Source organism: Myxine glutinosa, chromosome 7 (assembly GCF_964187855.1).
Source record: "Myxine glutinosa chromosome 7, kmMyxGlut1.1, whole genome shotgun sequence".
Classification (NCBI taxonomy): domain Eukaryota; kingdom Metazoa; phylum Chordata; class Myxini; order Myxiniformes; family Myxinidae; genus Myxine; species Myxine glutinosa.
In genome coordinates, this window is record NC_136267.1 from 77,126,997 (window position 1) to 77,151,487 (window position 24,491).

General features: G+C 44.5%; 1 protein-coding gene across 6 annotated transcripts in view; it reads left to right on the top strand.

The window, feature by feature from the left end:
* LOC137431336 (uncharacterized) overlaps positions 1 to 24,491 on the top strand; it is a 47,170-nt gene that overhangs the window by 8,254 nt on the left and 14,425 nt on the right. For all 6 annotated transcript variants that reach the window (XM_068122558.2, XM_078781884.1, XM_078781888.1 and 3 more), the window contains exons 2-4: positions 13,154 to 13,445; positions 14,097 to 14,291; positions 18,497 to 18,783. In XM_068122558.2, coding sequence (XP_067978659.1) covers positions 13,175 to 13,445; positions 14,097 to 14,291; positions 18,497 to 18,783 — 753 coding nt within the window. In that variant the 5' untranslated portion in view covers positions 13,154 to 13,174. The remainder of the gene's footprint in view (positions 1 to 13,153; positions 13,446 to 14,096; positions 14,292 to 18,496; positions 18,784 to 24,491) is intronic.

The window sequence follows — 24,491 nt, forward strand, 5'->3', positions numbered from 1 at the left end:
TGAGGAGGGGAGTGTCGTTGAAGCTGAAGGGAAAGGGCAGTGTGTGCTGCATGTGTGAGAAGTGTTATGATTTATGGGAGCGAGACATGGGTAATGAACGTAGAGCAGCAACGAAGGCTGGAAAGGGTGGAAATGCGAATGGTTCGGTGGATGTGTGGAGTATCGTTGAGAGAGAGAGGAAGACAAATGATGAATTGTGAAAGATGATGGGAATAGAGTCTGTGATGGATGCTGTGAAGAGAAACAGGTTGAGATGGTTTGGTCATGTGTTGAGGAAGGATGAAAGTGACTGGTTGAGAAGAGTGATGGAAATGACTGTAGAAGGAAGTAGAGGACGGGGAAGACCGAGAAAGACTTGGGTAAAGATGGTGGCAGAAGAAATGCGGGCAAGGGGGTTAACAAGGGGAGATGCAGAAAATAGGGCAAAATGGAGAAGATTGTCATGGGGACCGCAAGGCTAACCCCCGCTCTAGCAGGGAAAATGGCCTTAAAATGCATGTTGTTGTTGTTGTTGTTGTTGTTGTTGTCTTGACTTGTTTCAACTTTTGAAGAAATGTTGGAAGAAAATCTAGTTTGTAAACCTGATTGGCTGGAAAACATTGATAAATATGGGCCGATGACATTGGGGAACTCGATGACATTGGGGAACTCGTTGGTTCAACACAATTTGAAGAGCATAATTGATGATCTCTTAAATAATTGGTTAAATGTGAGATTTGAACATACTGTTCACTCTTAACAGGTATTGTTGGTGTTCAGTTTTTCCAATATAGCCATTCTTCAACTCAAAATATACTTCTACAGACAAGGCTGCTTTTTGTTTCTTAAGATATTAATGGGTTTTTTTTGTTGCGAATTTACTTTAGATATGAATTGTCATTGGCATTCTCTTTCCACTACAAATACTACTTCAATGGGCCCAATTAAGTCCACATTCCTGTGACTTCAGCTGGAGAAGTCTTTCACGAACTGGCTAGTGAGGCCTCACGTTTGTCAGAAAGTTTCAGGAATTGTAAGTTGTTTGTGGTGCCGGTGTTAGCTTGCCTACTACACGAAAGACACAGCGAGATATTTTACATCTACAAACGACCGGTGCTGGTGGATGGGTCCTCCCGCTTGAGGTTATTCTGTTAGACAGCACACACATTGCATCACCCCCACGTGCGGAATGCCAGGGTGATAGTTTATAACTCGGTCAAAATTCAAACCCAGGCTTGACAGCTCAAAGGTGAGAGTGCATACCTCTATGCTATCCTTCCAGCCCAATGCTATCTGTTTTGGTTAAGGTGACAGATTAAGGAAGTAAATCTAGTAAACGCTAAGACCTTACAAAGCAATAGACAAATTGCAAGACCACCTTCAAAATCATTTGGTACAAATTCTCGAACTATGTAGATTGTCATGGGAGTATCATTATCTTCCCTTTTTAAACATAATCGTGATTGCCTCATAAAATACGTTTTGTGAAACTGCACATGCATGCTCGACTACTCGTCTCCTGAAATTAAAAAAAAAAAAAAATTCTTTTTTGTCTACGTTTGCAGATTCAAAGTTTTATTCAGGATGAGACATTGTATTTTTGATTCAAATTCACCCAAGCAGGTGAAAGTGCTTCACTTGAAATTTAAGAGGAATTGAGAGTGTGTGTGTGTGTGTGTGTGTGTGTGTGTGTGTGTGTGTGTGTGTGTGTGTGTGTGTGTGTGTGTGTGTGTGTGTGTGTGTGTGTGTGTGTGTGTGTGTGTGTGTGTGTGTGTGTGTGTGTGTGTGTGTGTGTGTGTGTGTGTCCGTCCATACCTCCAAAACCATGAAACCTAGTGGCACCAAACTTTGCGTGCATACTTCTTGACCTCCGAGAGTGCATCGAATGAAAACTGTGTAAAACACCATTTTTGAAGATGATTACCATATTTTCCGGTGTGTTAATCCTGACCGTGTATTAACCGCACCCCTGTTTTTCACTCAAAAATATATATATATATCGTGCTCCTGGCGAAGCTTGATGTCGGACTGGAATTGCGTAGTCTTATCAGCCGTGTCATTGGGTACATGTTGGAAGATGTGTGCTTGGTGTCAAACTGGCAGATCATGGCGTGCAATGAACCTGCAGGTCCACGACAGGCTGGTTGGGAAGTCCCCAATGTCATTCTCCTTTGCCAAGCTCCTCGCTTTCAACCTGAGAGCCAGTGTTGTAAATGAAAAACGTGTAAATTAAAACTAGTTTCCAATTATAAGAGGCAGAGGTTAGTGAGTGCTGCCTCAATTCTCATCTTATTGGCCTATTTTTACTCTTACAGTGGTTTATTTTATTTAAATTATAATGTTAAAGATTCACCTGGTGTTCTTTGTCTAGCAGTAGAAGGCCCTCATTTGAGAGCTGCAGTAGAAGGTCCCAGCAACTCTTCTACAATCTACATCACCCTCCTCCACCTCATCCACCTCATCAAAGCTGCCGGTCTGTCTTGGCCATTTCGACGATGTTATGTCGTGCTTTCAACACGTCATTATTCTCGTTGAATCCCTTAAAGCTGTAAACAAAATTGAGGGCAAAGTTTCCCCCATACACCATTCATACAGGAACGGATGACTTCCCTCCAACACTCCTCAACATTACATAGAACATCCCTTATTGTAAAGTCATTCCAGAATTCCTTTACAGTCATCTGATCATTATCGGTTGATTTCATCTGCAAATCATTAAATCATTATTTGCAAATGTTGGGGTCATGGGGCCTGCCAGGCTAACCCCCACTCCAGCAGGGAAAATGGCCTTAAAATGCCTGTTGTTGTGTTTGTTGTATTATTTGCAAATGTTCTTTGGAGATAATTCACCTTGAATGTAGCAGTCACCCCCTGGTCCTCATATCACCTGTACGATCATCTCTTTCATACCGTTCTAAAACATCCATTTTTACTTACATAGTGATGGCCTTCCTCTGTCTTTTGCTCGCACTACCAACCTTGCTACTCCACGGACGCTTTCCAGTCATGAATACAAGGGTTATGCTTATTACAGTGGCACAATTCATGTGCAAAATGGGAAACATCGCTACATGTACGATGCTAACATGGAGGGAGGGGAAGCGAGAGAGAGGGAAGGCAATCTAGCCGGAATTCAGGTGTTATTGCAAACACGTTTTCATGTTGTTCAGTGGAAATATTTAATGGCAGCATTACTCACGCACTCGAGTCGCGTAATTCTAAAATATGGTTTACTAGCCGAATGCACCCGGCCTTGCCTGGGTTCTTTTTGAATGAATTTACTACTATAATTCAGCTTTTACTTGCGGCCATAGAAGATTCACTACTATAATTCAGCTCAGCTTTTAATTGCGAAATTCGCCCAGCCCGGCCGAGGTGAGTCTCGACCGGCCTTGCCACCGAGCCTATAACCTTCCCGGGGCCCGTCCTGACATTTTTAGTTCTTTTTGAATGAATTTACTACTATAATTCAGCTTTTACTCGTGGCCGTAGAAGATTGACTACTATAATTCAGCTCAGCTTTTAATTGCGAAGTGGGCCTCGACCGGCCTCACCACCTAGCCTATAACCTTCCCGGGGCCCGTCCCGACATTTTTTGTTTTCGAGGTTTCCTCCTGTCTTTCACCGTTCAGGAGATTAGCATGTGCAGACAAACAAACAAACAAACAAACAAACAAAAACTTTCTTTTATATATGTAGATAAATGGCAGGTGCTCACTACTCCAAAAATGCACAAACACAATACTCATAAACACAAGATTACCGTACTGGAGCTGCAATGTATGCCATTAACAGTGTGGTCAGGTCACATGCCAGGAAATGATGGTATGTTTTTTTTTTCAATTTCAATTTTTTTTTTTTTTTGTTAAGTAGCATTAAATTCAATACATATCTTTATTTAAATGTATCGCTATGTGTACACTTCAAAAAAAATCTACATTGGTCATTATGGGCCTGGCGCCTTCTGATTGTGGGCCTGGTGCTGAGGTGCCATTGGAGCCATTGTTAATCCGGCCCTGGAGACAAGGTGGGTATTCCCGTCAAGCATTCCACACTCCTGTTTGTCAATCAATCAGAATTGACAGGAACGCGATGGCATGTCGGGGTTACCGTGTATGACTCAATGGGTAAAAACGTGCAACTGAGATTGGGTGTACTTGCACAGTTTTATCTAATTTTGAAAGTTCTAAACGTTACCTGCTATGTAGAATATAGATCTACTGGTGCATGTATGACAATTGGAATATAATTGAAATTCAACATTGATTGTTTTTAAGACCTTCACTCTTTCATTCCTCTTTTTTTCCTGCCTATGGAACAAACGCCTACAATCTTTGATCCCACTCCTTCCTCCAGGTCTTCAAAACAGCTGTTCACCACCATCTTTTATGTTCCCCCATTCAAAACCTCTATCTTTTCTACCCACGTTAATCCACCCCAGTGCCACCTCCTTCAAATTCCGTTTTCCTTCCTGAAAGTCCTTGTAGTGTCCATCTTCTTTATCCTGTGTGCCCGCCCCAACCCACTCCCTTCCACAGATCTCCCGATGTCCATGTTCTCTCCTGTTGTTGTGCTTCTTTCTCTCTCCTCCTCTTCTCTTCCACTCCATTTTTATTACATGTTCTATGTGTTAACTCTTACATGAGCTTCGACTTAGTATACAAAAATATATATACTGTGTGTATGTATATATAATATACAGTATATGTATATATATATATATATATATATATATATATATATATATGTATATATATATGACTCCATGGTAAGATCTCCAACCTTTAATTGAACAAACAATGACTCAACGTTTCGATTAACAACATGTGACAAAGCCACACGCCTCCGTTAATCTTCCCCAAGTGTGATAAAATCATCTCAACATCCCCTTCTATGCAAAGTGGGCGGGGTATATGCAAAGTGGGGTGGGCAAAACTGGACAGCCAATTAAACCGTATCACACCGCTGTCGTGAACTGAGAACGTTACTGACCAAATTTAAAAATCAACCGCATATTAACGGCTCAAAATAATCCTGTAAGCAATGCTGGATTATAACTCAAGTGTTTCGAAAATCCGGAACAATCATTACATTTAATTAGAGGTTAAACTTGTAAATAATTAAATTGTAAATTAAATTAAAACTGTAAATATTGTTACGGATCCGGGGGACGGAACTCCCGTTAGCAAGGGGGGGTTAATCCCCTTGTCCTGTTAAGCTGGCCGTCCGCCGGTACTGGAAGTATGACGTCACTTCTGGTCGGTGGTAAGTAGGGTTGTAAGCCCAATCCGTCTTACTACCTAATTACTACCACCGGCCGTAAGCGAGGAAATACTCCCACCCGGGCCGCAGCGTGAATGGATGCGCCGAGCGAAGCGAGCTGCGACTCGGGCCGTTAACAAAAGACGAAACCCGATTCCGAGCGTTGGCCGAATCGTGCCACAGGTACTCAATTGGGAACGGACTAAAGCGATCGGGGGAAGAAGAAACCAAAAGGGTAAGAAAGAACACAGGTTTATTCACTATCTACAAGAGGAAACGAAAGGCAAAAATATACAAGTAGGAAGAAGCAGATACACAGGGCAGCCTTAAAAACAGTCTTATATTATCATACACCCAGACAGAACAAACAGACTTACACGAATAGGGTATGGCAGGAAGGAATGGCTGGAAGAATGAGCAGGTTCAGGTAGGTAGCAGGGAGGAAGGCCCGGGCCGATGCACAGCGTCGAGGTCCGCTCCAGTCCACGCTCGGTCCACGCTCCGGGCTTGCGACGAACAGCCAGCGGCAGCTCCGCGTCCCGTTCGCACACGGTCAGACAATGTTAATCAACGGCCGTATTTTGTCGCCGTCGCGGACCCACTCTTCTGCTGTACGATTCAGCTGTATGCTCATCTGGTACCTCGTATCTCGGACCTTCGCACTCATCTGGTGAAGCAGTCCCTCCCAGCCGCTTTTATTGGGCGTTCCTGTATCCAGCCGCCGGCTCCTAGGACGCGCCTACCGGTCGGCTCACCTCGGCCCTGGTTGGCCGGCGAGGGCACGCTGGCTCCACCTCTTGAGGAGACATTGACAGGCCACGCCTCGTTCCTGGCGCTCGAACCCACTCCTCCCCTTTTTTCCTCCAGATTACCGCGTGTTCAATGGCACCTTGTGGGCGAGCGCTAAGGCGGCTGCGGCTGGCAGAGGCGCGCACTTAGTTGGAGGGCGGCTATTGCCGCAAAATGAATGTGGTTGCAAGGGGCCTAGGTTATTTGATTAATGCAACGTAGATTCAACTATTGGGAACAGATCCTTAACTAAAACACATAATAATGAGATTACTACAGAGAGGTCCTATGGTGTTCTACGTGTTGTACATGGACTAACTAGGGTGCGATCTTTAATATATAAGCCAAATAATGGGGATATTTACAGGGGATTATTTATAAGGGAATTATTACAAATATTTACATGTGAAGGGTTCTCAAAACCGCAACAATATATTGAAGCAAAAAATTTTAAGATAAAATAAAATTGCCATAATATCAAGATCATCACATGTGGCCCTGTGCGGTCAAGGGGAATGCGGGAAGGGGAGGTTTCGGGGGGGTAAAAATTGGGGGGGGGGAAGCGGAGGGGGGGTTTTGGAGAGGCGTGGTTTGGGAGAGGCGTGGTTTGGGGGAGGGGGAGGGGGCAAATTGTCCGAATAAAAACCTTGTGTGACATATTATGTGGACTCATTGTTCAAAGTATGGAATGCCTGCTTCGTTTACACAAGAGTGGATCAAACGCTACCGGTAAGTCAACCACCTCTTGTGTGATCGAGGTAACAGTTTCTTCTGTGTGCCAAGCCTCCAAAACACGTCTTCTGTTTCTGTTACGTGTAGAACCCAAAATATTAACCCTATCCCTTAAAGGTGTGTGGCCTTCCTTAAGGCCGTGTTTGGCAATAGCAGATCTGCTGGGATAATTACATTCAAATGCTTTTTGGTGTTCAGCAATACGTTGACCTAAGGTTCTCCCGGTTTCACCCACATATTCAGCTCCACAACCACAGGGCACTACGTATACCATCCCTGACCTATCCTTCCTCGGAAGCTTGTCCTTGACCCTCATAAGAGCTTGGCGAAGGGTGAAAACCGGTGTGAAACTAACCCTCACTCCTGCCGATTTCAAAATTCTGCCGACCCTTTGTGAAACCCCCGGTACAAAAGGCAGAACACACAAACCCTTTGGTTGTTCTCTCGGTCTCAGCCTGTTGTGTGGGGAAGCCCTTATCGTTTTCCTGTTGGGTAACAAGCTATCAGGATAACCATTTGCCCTCAACACATTTTGAAGAGGGTCCACCTCACTCATCTTGTCTTCAAAGGTAGATGGTAACTCACGTGCTCTTTTTGAGAGGGTGTGCACAACCGATCTTTTGTGTTCCATTGGATGGCAAGAATTGAAATCAAGGTAGCGATCAGTGTGTGTTGGTTTTCTGTACACTGTTACCTTTAAGGCTCCTTTGGGATCCCTTGTTATGAGTGTATCCAGGAAGGGAAGGGCTCCATTTTTCTCCTCTTCAATGGTGAAATTAATGGAGGAAAAAGTTTTATTTATGGCCTCATGTATGATGCCCACCTCATCAAAGTGACAGATGACAAATGTGTCATCCATGTACCGGAACCAAACACGTGGTTGCACTAACAGGGCTGGAATGATGCGTTCCTCCAAATCCTCCATCACCATGTTAGCAATCACAGCCGATACCGGGGAACCCATGGTGGTGCCATAAACCTGCTTGTGATATACCTCATTAAATACAAAGTAGGTGGAAGAGAGGCAAGTAGAAAGCATGTCACAGACGTCCATCGGGCTTAAAGCTCCCGCAGTCTCTTTCCATCGATCATCTTCCATCAAACGCCGGTTAGCCACCTCAATCGCCAGGGCTATGGGCACGTTGGTAAATAAAGACACAACATCAAACGAAACCATGGTCTCATGTGCTTCGATGGTGAGCTGTTTCACTCTTTCAGCAAATGCTGTGCTATTGTGCACGGTTCGCTCTGTTGTCCCCACCAAATGCTTCAAAATTTTTGCCAAAAACTTGGATAGAGCATATGATGGACCATTAATACAGGAAGCGATTAACCGTAGCGGAAATCCCTCTTTGTGAACTTTCGGTAGCCCGTAGGCCCTGGGACCCACTCCCTTACTGCTGTATAGACGTTTGTATGCCGCAGCTGATAATCTTCCAGTCGCTTTTATTCTGGCAAGCATTGAGTTTAACCTTCGTTCCTCCTTCTTAGTTGGATTTGCGGTTAACCGTTCATAAGTACTTTGGTCCGCCAACATATCCTGCATTTTGTTTCTTGTATACAAGACTATCCATGAGCACCGTTGCCCGTCCTTTGTCCGCTGGTAAGAACTTCCTGCTTTATCTGTGTATTAACTGCACCCCTATAACCTTTAACTTTTTTGCCGATAACAGTTTGTTTTCACATCTGATACCATATTTGACAATCCAGCTCACCATTTCACCAATTATATAGGTATCTGGGTTGAAATCTGAAAGAATTTGGGGTTGTTTTTTTTATGAAGCATTGTATATTTTTGGATTGACCCTTGGAGATGGCGACAGGTTGCGGCTTGTGTTTTCAAGTTACTAGGGCATGCCCGTACTATATCTATATCTAAAATTATATCCCCCCCCTCTATTTACATGAAATGGTTTGGTCCAAAGCGAACGGCTTGCGAGTACGGTGACAATCCCCCCCCTCTATTTACATGAAATGGTTTGGTCCAAAGCGAACGGCTTGCGGAGTTTGGTAAAGAAATCGCCATAGCGTGCACAAACGCGCAGGAAAGCGAAAGAATCGCAAATTAGTTTTTATTAGTTTTAAAACATAGTTTAACGCCAACATAGCGCCAACATAGTTGTGAAATAAATGAATACGCTCTCAAATGTGCCGTCCGAGGCAGAGTCTGTTCGCCACGTTCGGCACACGTGATAGCTCGCTGCTCTCTGATTGGTTGAATCGTTTTTTGGACATAGCTCGGTAACTACTTGTCCGATTAATTTCAAACCTTGAAAAGGCACATCCTCGGGTCCCCAGCAATATACCTGGCAAGTTGCAAGTATATCGGACCCGTGGTTGTCGAGAAACAGCGGTTACAGACAAACAAACACACACACAGACACACAGACACACACACACACACACACACACACACACACACACACACACACACACACACACACACACACACACACAGAGAGATTACTGGAATTATAGATAGATGAATTGTGAAAAACTGTCTTTAAAACCTCCACGTAAGGTGCATTGTGGTAAAAATGTGATCCCATAAAGTTTAGTTGCGATTAACCTTGGAAGCTCCGAGGAATAGGGAAAATCTCATCAAAAAATGTGGAGTAGTAGGGATAATTGCATCGTTTCAATGTACTAATTTGAAAACTATAGCACCTTCAAAAGTGATGTATACAACGTTTCATAGGTATGAAGATCATTCGTTTGTTGATATGAGTGAAGACGGTGAAGAAATCGATTTTGAGTGCTTTATCATACAGAAACCGTTGCGGCCTGTTCAAAGTCAAGGCATTGTGTTGTAGGCTGAAACAAAATGGCGGCTGAAGACCCCTGTGAGGTGACTGCTGGCTGACCAAGATGGCCCATTGCCATCTTGGTAAGGCTTTTTTTTGGTTTTTGATGATTAGCACCCCTTGATTCTTAATTACCTTCAAAAAGGAGTGCATGCGAAGTTTTGGGCCCCTAGGTTTCATCGTTGAGTTTGGGAGGAAGACACACTGACGTGCACATACACACACTTTCTCTTTTATCATTATAGATGGCATGTTCCTTGGTAGACATTTGCTTGACATGATGCATCTTACTATAATTCACCAAATGTCTGTCCGTTCGTTCGAAGGTACCGCAAAAACGGCTCAACCGATCGCAACGATATTTTGGGTGGGTATTCCTGGGACCCCTGGGAGTAAGAGTAGGCTATATTGTTTTTCCAAGTTTTCCAATTTTTCCAAACGCGATGGAATAATATTTACCGATATGAACAGTGATGTGGCTTTTGTTGAAATTCTACAAATACTGTTTATTTTACGTACCAGGAGAGAGTAGATCGACTCCTGATGAACTCTTCCTCTATAAACGTGCGGCTCCGAAGTAACACGGCAGCGTGTGCAAAGCGACTGAGAAACAGGTGTAGCGGCCGCTTCCGTGTTAGATTCGGCACGCACTCTTCATGCATAAACATGCGACTGAGAAGGACGTGGAGCAGCCGCTTCCGTTTTGCAGAATTCAATCTTTTTTCAAAATTGGCGCCATGTACTGTTTAGATTTTGATGATTTGCGTGTGATGTGATTCAATGGATGTTTGTATGAATCGTTTAAAATAAAATAAAAAGCCTTCAATTTCTGATATTTTGCCTTTTCATTTGGGCCTCCCAATTGAATGCCCACCCAAAGGGCGGGTACCGTTGCTAGTGATCACAATGAAAAGTTTCAGGTAGGTATATTTAATGCCATTGATTTGATTGTGCTTGGTGCACATGCTTCGGATGTTGGCTTCTGTGGTGCAAGCACACTTGGATTCGACAGGAAAAATTGTTTATTCCTCTCACACATTCAGCTGCAGTTATTGATGAACAGATTTTGTTAGCTATTGCTGTTTTGAGATCTATATATTGTGGCCTTCCTCGGTAGATGTTGTCCTTGAGCATCTAACCCTGAACTTGGGTCAAGTCTTTTTGAAGATTTCATTCTCAGGTAGATTTTGATTGAAAACTATTTTTCTTTAGTTGTCCATGGTATGTTGGAAAAAATGGGGTTGTCTTGACAATCTAAATCTGCTGACTATACATAAACTCCACTTTGTGCACCTGCAGAAGGTAAGAGGATATAATTAGTATGGAGGAAGTTATTAAAGGTAGGGTCATTAGTAGACTACGGATTTTTATGTTAAGAAAATAGGCCTTTTATGTTTTGAAAAGCGGAATTTTTTTTTTTTATGTGAAAAAATCCCGAAATATTTTTTTCCCCCGTTTTATTCATTTTTTATTATTACCAAGTTTTTCAGAAATCAGTCAAAAAAAGAACAAAAAATGGTAAGCTTTTTCCTGCACAACATTAAGCACTCTGGGCTAGTAAACAGGTAAAAAATGATGTTCAGGTACCTTTATTGCAACCGCATTGTTTGATAAGTAGAGGACTAGAAGAAATTGATAAGACCCTTTTAGGAACGGTTAAAGTAGGTGTTTGAAATCATTATCTTGGTAATGTTCTCCTTGGTGAGGCGGTGTCGGCGGTCGGTGAGGACGTTTCTGTAGACGGAGAAGGACCTTTCCACGTCGACGCTGACGATGGGGCAGTACCTCAAGAGGGGGATGTCGGCAAGCTTGACTCCAGCCGGCACACCAACCTCAGATCCGTGCTGATCTCCATCCAGGATCAAAGCCACTGTCCTCAGCACACCAATGTCGGGATTGCGCTGCAGCACCGCCTTGAACTTGGTGAGCAGGATCTCCTTACGGCAGCCTCGGATCTTTTCGAGCTCCTCCTTGGCCTGATCAAGGAGCTGGAAGGCCTTGGCCAGCTCCATGCCGGCCTCCTCCAGCTGCTTAAGGATCTTCGGGATGAACGACACGTGGGCATTTAAGAAGACCAAACTGAGCTTGATGTCCGCCTTTCCGAACAGGTCCTTGGCACTCTGGATTGCCATCGCGTCATCATCGTTCAGCTGGTCCACAATGTCCTTGACGGCCTCGAAGTGCTCGGCGTAAAACACCGCGGCGTCGATCCACGTCCCCCACCGAGTCAAAATGGGCTCCGGGGGGAGAGAAAGATTGGGCTGCTGCTCCTTCCAATGGACAACACGCGACGGGGCTTTGACGAACACCTTCTTCGTCGTGGCAATCAGGTCGTTGACGTCCTTGAACATTTCTCGGACTGTCTCGCAGACACGGTGGAGCGCGTGGGCAACGCAAGTCACATGCAGCAAATCCGGGAAGAGTTCCTTCAGGGCATGGCCGGCCTTGATCATATAGGCCGCGGCGTCGCTGACGAGGACCTTGAGGCACTCCGGCTTGAAATCAGGCCAAAGGTAGCGCAGCGTGTCATTGACTGCATGCACGATCTCCCCGGAGTTGGTCTTCTCCAGAAACATGCACTGGACGAGGTGGGGACGAAAGTACCCCTCCTTGGACAAGCGTCCCGCGATGATGTTGGCCACATATCGACCTGCCGAATCGGTCGTCTCGTCGACGGACAGCCAGATGGGCTGCTGTCCGAGGTCGGCACGGATGCCCGCCAAGGCCTCGTCGTAGCACTTGTCGAGGTAGTGCTTTCGAATCCAGCTTTCATCGGGGATCTGGAGAGTGAAGTGCTTCTCCAGGAATGACCGGAGGGCAGGGTTTTCCAATTTCGACCATGGGATGCCAGCGGCCAGCATGGCCTGGCACAGCTCCTGAGCCACGACGTCGCACTTGTGCCTCTTTCCGCCACCAAAGTCCTCCATGGTGGCTTGTGTGACCGTCCTCTTCTTCTTCAAGGCCAAGTTGCTCTTGTGGCGGTCTCCTCGGACATGTTGGGCCAGCTCAGACTTCTGCTTCGCCCGGAAAGTCTTTTCACAAGCTCGACAGAAAGCCGTGTCACTCGACACGTACTTGAAGGTGGCCCCATCGCCGCCAGCGTTGAATTCCTTCAGCCACTTGTCACGAAGAGCAGCACTCATCTTGATAGGAGACTTGTTCACACTTTGTGTACACTCTCTCACTGTAGTACACCGCCTCACTGCTGTACACGCTGGGGACGCAACGCACGCAAGTGGACGCAACGTTTTGTTTTTGAGATCGATCGCAGTTAAAAATTTCGATCGCAGTTTAAAATTTCGAAAAATTCCCTAATTGTTTTTAGCGTTGCCAGACATTTTCGACCAAAAAGGGCATTTTATTTTATTTTTCCCGAAAAAGGGCGAAATTGTTTTTTTCTCCGAAAATAGCAAAATAATTTTTTTGCGCGCAAAAAACCCGTTTTATGTGAAAAAATATTTTTTATTTTTTCACATAAAAATCCGATGTGCAGTCATTAGCAATCTTTTGTGATCACTCTGTATCTGTTTGCAAATGTCGTTCTGTTTGTACAAGTTAACACTTGTCTTTATTGTTTAATGCTCCAGAACACTCAAGACTGGGCACTTATGGAGCAGACTGCAGGCAGTCCTGCTCCTAGCCCAGACACCAGTGAGCCTCCTGGGCCAGTCGATACAGGTTACGAAAAGAACTCTTTTCACAGAGGAGAAAATGAGACTGCAGCTGTTTCTACATGGGATTGGCAGACAGATGCAGAACCATATCTGAAAAGAACCATATCTGAAAGCACTTACTGTAGTAATGGTGGACATGATACCAATGAGACAGCGGCCCCTGAAGGATGGAGCAATATCGTGGTGACCAGAACCATTAAATCGGGTATGTTGCGTCTGAAAGTATGACTTTGTGGCAAGGTGATGTATAAAGTGTAATGTTTTCTGATGAACATTGTAGTTTTGCAGGAGCACTTGTTTCCTTGATATTCTGCCATTATTGAAGCATTGATACCATTGCTACATTAGAGATCAATCTTTGTATTATTGACCAAGCTTTCTCCCTTTCCCATTATTCTCTTTGTCAATGACAAAGTTTACGCAAAGTCCTTATTGTTAGTGCCCACTCATTATCACTAGGTTGCACACACTTCCTTTCTCAAGCAGTATATTGACTGAAGCCTCTGAACATTTGCAGTGTACACACCTGATTTCTGGGAGAACCTCTTATTATATGTGTTGTGTTAATAACAGACTGTGTGCTGGCTTCTTGCAATTCTGAATTATTGCCATAATCTACATGGGGCATTACATCTGCGGCATAGTTGCACCATAAGAGATGACGCAACCAGCAGCCAGGTGCTGTGTATGCAAGGGGTAGATGGAGAAAGGTGTAAATATGTCACAATATGTGTGTTTAATGGTTCTTAATTGCGTCTAAATTACTTGGCTGATAGCTGAAATGAAAACTGCAAGGGAAGGGTAGCAGGGTGTGTGTTTTGTGTTAACCAAATGTGGGGTCTTTGTTCGCCCACAGAGCCTGAAGATTGGGATCAGGTAGAGGTACAAACTGACTCGGTGTCAACAGCTGAAGCTGGACAGTCTGTTGAAGAGCAGGACTCTTCCAACCAGTCACTGTCCTTTACTCCAACCTCTTCTAATTCCACAGACCATCTCTTAGCTGACCCTCGGAGCAAATGGTCAGGCCTGTTGAACTTGCTCGTCAAAAATGGTGTGTGGTACTTTATTCTCCTGATTATTTTCTGGTTTCAGTGAAAGGAGGTTCAGTGAAATCTGGTTTCAGTGAAATCAGATAAAAGAGACAGACAAGGGTGTCCTTTAATTCAAAATCTGGAGCAAGTACAGAAATGCATAACTTTTGTTTTCTATTGCATTTTAAGGCTCATAATGGAACTTAGCCAAGGACATTATGAGATATCAATGTACTTTTTTCATTTTTTACAAGGACATTAGAGGATGATTAACAAATCAAAACAGTACAGTATATGGGATTTAAATATCAGATCCCTCATCATGATCCATTGGTTCAGATGGAAATGTGAAACAGATCGACCATAACGTATTACCTCCTTTTTCACCCCTTAGGCGGAGGTTATCACCCCTGTCTGTTTGTCTGTGAACAGGATATCTCAAAAAGTTGTGCATGGCTTCTGACGAAATTTGGTGGACATGTCGGGTGTGTGACGAGGACTAAATGATTCGATTTTGCTGGAGATCCGGATCCGGAAATGATTGCACCCAAACCATGCCAGCAAAATGCATGCCACAACATTATAGAACCACCAGCATCCTTCACTGTTGAAACCAAGTACTCAGGGTTGTGGAGGTCTTTCGATTGGCACAACTCGTGCACGTGTCTGTTTGTTGAGAACATGATGAAGGATGTTTCATCTAACCATATCGCATTTCTCCACTGCTAAGTAGTCCATTGTCAGTGCTTTTTGGACCACTAGACTTGCAAATGTGCATTGCCAGGTATGATGAGCAGTTTGTGCACTGCAACCCGATTATGGCATTCCGCTCTGTGGAGTTCTTGGCGGGCCCTTTTTGATTAAATTGTTGCTCACGCCCCAGGTTGACATTTAGTCAATTGATCTGCAGTGGCTTGCCTGCTTTGCCCTGGACTTCAAATACACGGATATCATGATCCTGCAGTATGCGCTTCCGCCCCGTGTTTCCCCTTGCTGATGTCTTTCCCTCGGAGTTCCATTCTGACATCACCTTAGACCCCGTTGATCGTGAAACATCAGCACGTTGAGCTTGCTTTGTCACTGAAGCTCCTGCCAAATGCACCCCAACAATCATCCCTCTTTCAAAGTCACTGAAGTCTCCTCTTGTAGCCATGCTAGCCATAATTATACAGTGCCGTCAAAGTATTCACACCCCTTGACTTTTTTCACATTTGGTTGTGTTACAGCCTGAATTTAAAATGGATTAAATTGACCTTCTTTTTTTTTGCACTGATCTACACATAATACTCTAATATTGTCAAAGTGCAATTTATTTTTAGAAATTTTTACAAAACAATTCAAAATGAAATGCATAAATATCTAATTTACAAAAGTAATCAACCCCGAGTCAAAACTTCGAAGACGCGCCTTTGGCAGTGATGACAGCTTTGAGTCCTCTTGGGTATGTCTATCAGCTTTGCACATCAGGATTTGGGGAGTTTCTCACATTCTTCCTTGCAGACTTGCTCAAGCTCTGTCAAGTTAGATGGGGAGTGTCAGGCAAAAGCAGTTTTTTTAATCTTTGCACAGATTCTCAATGGGATTCAAGTCTGGGCTTTGGCTGGGCCACTCAAACTTTCACGTTCTTGTTCTGAAGCCTGTTTGCTTGAGGTCATTGTCCTTTTGCAACATAAATCTTCGCCGCAGTGTAAGGTCTTTTGCAGTGAAGCAGGTTATCCTCAAGGATTTGCCTGTATTTGGCTCCATTCATTGTTCCATCTATCCATACAAGTCTCCCAGTATTTGCTGCTGAAAGCATCCCCATAGCATGATGCTGCCACCACCATGCTTTACGGTAGGGATGGTGTTGGATGGGGGATTAGCTGTGCTCAGTTTCCGCCAGACGTAGCACTTTGCATTCAGGCCAAAGACTTCAATTTTCATCTCGTCAGACCACAGAATCTTTTGCCTCATGCTCTGAGTCTGTCACGTGCCGTTTTGCAAACTCCAGGCATGCTTTCATGTGCCTTTTTCTCAGCAGTGTCTTCCGTCTGGCTACTTTCCCATAAACCTGAGATTTGTGAAATGCTGTAGAGACTGTTGGCTATCCAGCAGGTTCTCCCATCTCAGCCAAGGAACTCTGTAGTTCTGTCAGAGTGGTCATTGGGTTCTTGGTCACCTCCGGATCCGTTTGGTTGGACGGCCAGATTTAGGAAGAGTCTGGGTGGTTCCATATTCTTACCATTCCCTAATGATGGAGCTCACTGTGCTCTTGGGAACTTTCAACACTCTAGAAATTGTTTATACCCTTCCCCAGATCTATGCCTCCGCACAATTCTATCTCGGAGGTCTACGGACAGTTCCTTGGATTTAATGGTAGTGTTTCTGCTCTGACATGCATTGTCAACTGTGGGACCTTGTATAGAAAGGTGTTTCTTTCTAACGCATGTCCAAACAATTTAATTTGCCACAGGTGGACTCCAATCAAGTTGTTGAGACATCTCAAGGATTATCAAAGGAAATTGGATGCACCTCAGCTCATTTTGGAGTGTCATAGCAAAGGGGTTGAATACTTATTGACTCAAGACATTTCAGCTTTTCATTTTTAATTATTTTGTGAAAAGATTACATAAAAATTCCCACTTTGATATTTTGGGGTATTGTGGGTAGATCGGTGACAAAAAAATATCTCGATTTAATCAATTTTATATTCAGGTTGTAACACAACAAAATGTGAAAAAAGTCAAAGGGTGTGAATACTTTCCGAAGGCACTGAAGGTAAACAGGCCTGTGCAGCATTTTCATACATGATCCTAAGTATGCTGGGGGTGTTATTTGCTTAATTAACACAAGGGCCTCACCTGAGTGGAAGCCGTTGCTTTCAATATACTTGGTGTCCCTCATTTACCTAGGTGTTTTCCCGATGTCCCTTTTCTCTACTGTTGTACTTGTGTGCTTCCCTCTCTCTCCCTATCTTGTCTCCCACTCCCTTGATCATATGTTTTTTGTGTCAGTTTGTTTTTATGTGATTAATGTTCGCTCAATACGAGCCTCGATCTTGTATACAAATAAAAAAATGTTAAAAATTCGATTTTTGTTTCGATTTTTTTTTGTCCACTACCAAGGGTGGCCGAGGAAGCCAGTCGACGTTTAGTATGTTGTACTTTATTTCCTCTTATTATTTAGCATTGTACTTCCTCATAAAATTGTATAATATGTGATTTATTAAGACTTTACATATGGACTATTGGAGTGCTGGAATGTGTATCTTCTGTTTTTTAGTTAATTCTTACAGGAAATAGCTAATCAGTTTAAGTCGTGTTCTTCAAGAACATTATCCCGACTTGAAGTGATCATTACCAGTATGCTGTAGTTCCAATGTTCATTGTCCATCCCCACACACAGTGGGGGATGTGGTTTTGTAATCACTTCTATCTATCTGTCTCACTGTCTGTCCAGAGCATAACTTTCTTTACCATTTGAGCTTTTGTCGTAAAATTTTCACCGAACCCTTTATTATGCGAATATGGAGAAAATATATAATAATTGGGCCAAAATGTGAAAGGGCAAAAGTCATAGTAACTATAAGTCGCCCTTATCAGCTCTGACACAGCGTGTCAAACACAAGACACGCGGATTTATTTCACTTTGGAGCCAAGTTCTGGTAATGTGATTGCGAAGGGAAAAGCCGATTACATGGAAGCCCTCCCTGCCCCCCACACCCTTGTAAATTGGTTATTGACAGGGACAACGATCAAGTGTTCAGGGATTCTTTGGTAACCGAATAATGGCAATGGTACATATTAGTGTGAGATGGTGGTTATTTTTTCTCCAAAATCTCTTCCGTGTTTTTATTTATTTATTGACCATTGAGCTTCAGTGTGCTTGTCCAAGCCATACCGTTTTTACCAATTGTACCATTTTTACCAACCAATTGTCATGAAATCTTCAACAAACCTTTATTATGAGAATATGCCATATGGAGACCAGAAATTAATAAAACGTACAAATATATAATTGTTTTGTTTCTGTCGAGTTTAGTTTGAGTATAAAGTGAATGTGAATGGGCTTTGCATTTTGGGATGCTTTTTAGTTTTGATTTTATTTAATGTGGAGAAGCTGATTGAAACGTAACTTTTGGATTTGATATTTATTCAGCGATTTGTTGCTTTTTGGGGTGTTTACATTTTTACTATCTGCACCTGCATCCTCACTTGCCTAATCTATTTTTTGTTTCTATCAACAGAACTGAAGACTTTTCAAACTCCTTCCATGTCCAGCTCTGTTATGTCTTCTGCTGCTGGATACAATCATGATCAGAGATCGGGATCCAACACGGGGCAGTCTCCATCGCAATTGTGCTCAACTCCACAAACGCGTGACGATGCACAACAGCATCTCTTATCCACTCTGGGCAAGTGGAGTGGCCGAGGAAGCCAGAACTCCCCCTCAAGTTCTGCGATACTATGCGAAGTGTGTGGAGATCTGGCATCTGGGATACACTATGGGGTATCTGCATGTGAGGGATGCAAGGTGTGTACTGATGCCTACACTATTTTAATGTGCAAAAGTCTGGGCTCTAATATGCAGTGAGAAAGAATGGTTTGTTTGGTTTTGAGGTTTAAATTGTAGGTTTCTCGAAAAATTTTCAATTATGATACAAAAATATGTCGAAGAATTTATTTTGTTCCATTTCGTTAAATAAATGACTATTTTGGAATGTTTTAAGCACTGTTGTGGCCTCTCGCTTGTGGCATTTCCTTGAGGAAGTTCAACTTCATTTTTAAGGCCAAATTGCATCATTTGCATGTTCTCATGCTATTCTTGATAATCTTACTTGGTATTCAATTAGCTACAACTTCGGAGATGTTGAAAAAAACAAAAAACAAGGCAGTTATCCAGGTCCCCTTCTGGGCAGATTTTATGATTCCACAGTGTAATGGATACCACTCTAGATTTATTATTTTGGTCTGGGTTTGATTCCTGGCCTGACTATAAACTGTTTGATTGGTGTTTTGCAGATAGGGAGGGCGTTGCATCATAAAATGTGTCGTCCATCGGTTGGACGTTGAACTGAGGACCCATGTGCTAGCAGTAGTTGTTCTTTGATGAACGTTAATGATCCCATGATTTCTTTCACAAAGAATAGGTGAGTTATTGCCACCACCATGAATAAATACCATATTCTTGTACAAATCTGCTCCATTCAACCATCTGGCCTGGCCAGCTGGTTCGTGAAAAGACTTGGGTCAAACTTTTCTGTAGCTAATGCCACAAGAAGGATGTGCTACTTGTGGTCATTGAAGTAGTTTTGCACTTGCACTTTCACTTTTACTTATAGTTATTGAGGCTCGGAAAAGCAGCTCTTGGACAATGCTGAAGATATGCAAAATAGGACAAAGGGAAAATTGTGCAAAAAGCATGTGGATATGCCAAGCTGGCTCACTCGGCCTGACATCTTTCACAAGCTGGCTCACTCGGCCTGACATCTTTCACAAGCTGGCTCACTAGGCCTGGCATCTTTCACAAGCTGGCTCACTCGGCCTGACATCTTTCACAAGCTGGCTCACTCGGCCTGACATCTTTCACAAGCTGGCTCACTCGGCCTGAAATCTTTCACAAGCTGGCTCACTCGGCCTGACATCTTTCACAAGCTGGCTCACTCGGCCTGACATCTTTCACAAGCTGGCTCACTCGGCCTGAAATCTTTCACAAGCTGGCTCACTAGGCCTGGCATCTTTCACAAGCTGGCTCACTAGGCCTGACAGCTTTCATAAACTGTCACTCTAGGCCTGACATCTTTCATAAACTGACTGACCTGTTTGGGTTTTGGGTGGGAATTTTTAAATAGGGTGCTGTTGGTAACTCACTTACTTTTCACCAAAAGATGCTATGGGATATTTAACGTCCACCATCAAATGCTAACAGACAGGTTCCTAGCTTAATGTCCAATTGAGGGATTGTGTATACTCATTGCCATGGCCGCAAAGCACAACGGTGACAGTTTATAGTCGGGTAAAGAATTTAACACCCCCTACCCCTCCCCTATCCACTCTCCTCTTCCTTGGCCACCTTAGAGTTGATTGATTTTAATTCAAGTACCCGATTTCTAATTCAAGTACATATTTGTACTTCCATTTCCACACAGTTTTAAAATGATATTAGCCAGCCAGTATTGTTACCAAGTAAAGGCAACAGTTTGAGACATAAAAAGTTTGGGATAAAAAAGAAATTTGGTACAAAAAAAAAGAAAAAAAAGTGTGGTGTCCATGACACATTCTGTTTGTCTCACTTGCATGTGACCTTTTTGTGTTGTTATCTGCATTCGTTTATTTATTTTTGGGGGTGTGACAGGTTTCACATTGCTTAGATACCCTGTAAATATTGTTCGAAAATTGTCATTGGGTTGTTGAGCCTCAAGATCCTCATTGACCTCTTGTTGGTGGCAGTGTAAATAGATAGATGTATGGATTTCTAGTATACCAGAAATCTTGGGTTCAAATCTCACTCAAAGTAACTTGGTCTTAAGGATTTTGATTGGAAGCATTGGTCACTGCAAGATGTCAATAAAAGCCAGTTAGCCCATTAATTACAGTAATACCCCGATTTATGTCTTTCCCCCTTTTACATCATTTCGCAAATACGTAGTCACTTTATTAATACCACTACCTGATTTGCCTCACCTCAACCCACACTTGCATCGCTGACAGTATCCGTCTCCTCGGCCTTCGCCTTCACTGACCCTGTACAGAAACTACTTAGTGTCGTGCATAAAGAAATGTACTGTACTGTAGAGTGGCTGAAGGACAGTGTAAAAGTGTTACAAAAATAATTTCACTTATAATATATTGCCACTCACCTCTGAACATCCTGCTTCTGCTGTCTCAAAAATGTATGGAGGTCCTCAATGCCAGACAGGAAATCAGAGCCGTCTCCCTTGACATATCTCGTGCCTTTGATACGGTCTGGCACCCCGCCATGCTCTCCAAACTCTCCTCTTAAGGAATCCATGGAAATCTCCACGCTTGGCTCGCAGACTTCCTCTCCTGTCCTAGTCAACGTGTGGCTCTAAATGGAATTCTCTCATTCTCTCTTCCTGTCCACGCTGGAGTTCCTCAAGGCAGTGTTCTGGGCCCTGTGCTTTTTATGGTCTTCATTAATGATCTCTCCAACTCTGGAAAATCCTCTCTTTTTGCTGATGAGTCCACCCTCTGCCTCTCCATATCTCAACCCTCAGGCAGCAGCCTCTTCACTCTCTGCAGATGTGGCCAAAATCAGACTGGTCAAACAAGTGGAACATGTCTTTCAATCCTGACAAATCTCACACTCTCACGATGTCCTCTTCCATCTACTTTCTCAACAGTCCTCTTGAAGAAGTTCTGTCACCCAAGCTTTTGGGTCTTCTTCTTTCGTGTATCAGATGGCCAGCTCAGTGTCGTGCAGCCATGCCCTCGTCTCTGGTCCTACGTCGAAGAGGCCGGCTTCTGAAGGTGGTCTGTATAGGGGGCAGGTGGTAATTATGTGTTCGGCAGTCTGCTCAGGCTCGCCGCACTCGCACGCGGCGCTGTCTGCCAGGCCCCACATCTTCAGCGATGATTTGAAGCGGCCGACCCCTCGTACGTAGACGGTTCAGCAAGGTCCATTGCAGGCGTGGTTGGTCTTCTCCTACGACGCCACCTCCTGGGTCCCAGATGTAGCGGTGGATGCGGGTGGGCCCGGCCGTTTCCCACACCTGCTTCCAAGATGCCGCCAGCCATGCGCTTCTAGACAGGTCCTCAGGGATAGAACTGAGCATCTCTTGTGCCGCCTTGTTGTAGGGATGGCGTGACTTGTCTGCTTGGAGGTGCCACTATCGTTGTGGTGTTGTGCAGGATGTGCCAGTCGTGTTTCTGGGCATTCCTTGCCAGGGCGAGGGTAGCAGCCTCCCGTCGGAGGCTGGCCGGAGCGATTCCCGCTAGGACTGGCAGGTGGAATGCCAGGGTGGGCTTCAAGCAACCAGCTACAATGCGGAGGGCGTTGTTAATGGCAACATCAACCTTTCTCACGTGTGGGCTTCTGCTCCAGGCTGGGGCGCAGTATTCGGCTGCAGAGAAGACCAGGGCTTGCGTGGATATTCGTAGGGTCTTGGCGGAGGCTCCCCAGGTCGTACCAGCGAGACGTCGGATAAGCGAGACCCTTGATGTCACCTTGGCCTTAACTTCTTCTAGGTGTTGCTTGAAGGACAGTATCCGATCTAGGCGTACACCGAGGTACTTTGGGGCTTGCTGGAACTCCAGGTGTTTGTTGTCAACGAACACGTCCAGTTCCCTTTTTGCTTCTCTGTTGTTAAGATGGTATGCTGCTGACACTGTCTTACCAATGCTGAGCTGCAAACGCCATCTCCGGAGGTAGGCTACCAAGGTGCCCATGTCTTGGTTGATACCGTTTTCCATCGCCTTCCATGTTGGTCGTCGCAGCATGATGGCCAGGTCGTCCGCGTAACCGTACTTTCTGGATGTTATATCCGGCAGGTCGTAGATGTAGATGTTAAACAGCATCGGCGAGAGAACAGAACCCTGCGGGATACCATTCCTCAGTCTTCTGAGCCTGCTGCGCTGGCCGTCGCTGGTCTGTCGGACGAAGCTGCGGTTTGACAGCATCTCCATGATGAAGTTCACCATATGCCGGTCTGGGATTGCCCTCAGCAACTTCAGGTGAAGTCCACGGTGCCAAACGGTGTCGTATGCAGCTGTCAGGTCCAGGAACACTACGCCAGCTTTCTCATTGTCCTGGAAGCTGTCTTTGATATCTTGTGTGAGTAATGTTACCTGGTCCACTGTTGACCTGCCACGACGGAAACCGGCTTGTTCCCGCAGGAGCTGTGGGTCCACCACTGGGTCGATGCGGCTGTGGATCATCCTCTCCAGAATCTTAAATGGGACGCAGAGCAACGAGATCGGTCTGTAGGACTTGGGATCTTCCGCAGGTTTGTTCGGCTTTGGCAGGGCTATGACGGAAGCACCGCGCCAGGTCTTCGGGAGCTTGGACCTCCGGAGGCACGATGAGAAGAACGAACACAGCCAACCAGATGTTGTTGTGCTCTGGTGGATGACGAACTCCGGATGGATGTTATCACGGCCTGGTGCCTTACCCGGCTTGAGTTTGCGCATGGCCGCACTGAGTTTGGCTGCTGTGAAGTCTCCAGAGAGATTGGCATCGGCGCTGGCCACCCTGGAGAGAGAAGACACCTCACGCAACGTCAGGCGGGCAAAGTTTTTGTCTGGTGGTGGGTCTCAGATCTTACTTACGTAAGCTCCCGATCTTACGCCTTGAGCTACAGCAGAGCAGCCATTGATCTCCCTTTCTTCACTTCTGAATGTGTTACCTCCTGCCCCAAAAAAGCTTTTGGGTCTCACTATCTGCCATGATCTTTCTTGGGAAAACTACATCTTCATGCTGGCCTCCAAAGCTAGTCGCTGACTGGGCATTCTCCATCGTGCGAAGTCCTTTCTGGGCTCTACTGAGCTAATCACCACATACAAAGCTTTCATCCACAGCTTGATAGAGTACTGCTCTCCCCTCTGGACTGGTTCTCCTGTCTCACACCTAGCTCTACTAAACGCTGTAGAAACCAAAGCTTTTACAATCATTGTAGTATCCATCTTGTTTATCCCGTGTACTCTGCCCCAGCTCTCTCCCTTCCACAGATCTCTAGATGTCCCTGTTCTCGGCAGGTGTTGTGCTTCCCACTCTCTCTCCCCCTCTTGTCTCCCGCTCCCTTTATTATATGTTCTATGTGTTAGCTCTTACATGAGCCTTGATTTAGTATATTTAAAAAATTAAATAGTTATTGGTCAAATGGATGCTGGTGAACGTGCGGTTGATATTGCCGGGTTATGTTTGCCTCCTACTATGATGTGTACCATGTATAACTAGAGCAATGCGACTGTGTCGCCAATATGCCTCCGCATTGTTCCACAACGGGTGGATGCCCCGTTCACTGTCCTGAAAAGAAACTGTCCTGAAGTTTGATTTAAATCCCTTCAGCTGTTTTCAAGTATCACATTTTCACCAGACATGACAGGTTTCACATCGATCGGTGAAGCGGTTTCAGAGGGTTTTTTTTGTTGTTGTTTGTTTTTGTTTGTATATATATATCGGCTTTCAAGCTAATATGGCTGCAATACCACGTGACATATGACCTTAAAAAATGTACACTCTGCATATGTATGTCTGCATACTCTGCATATGGGTAGGGGATC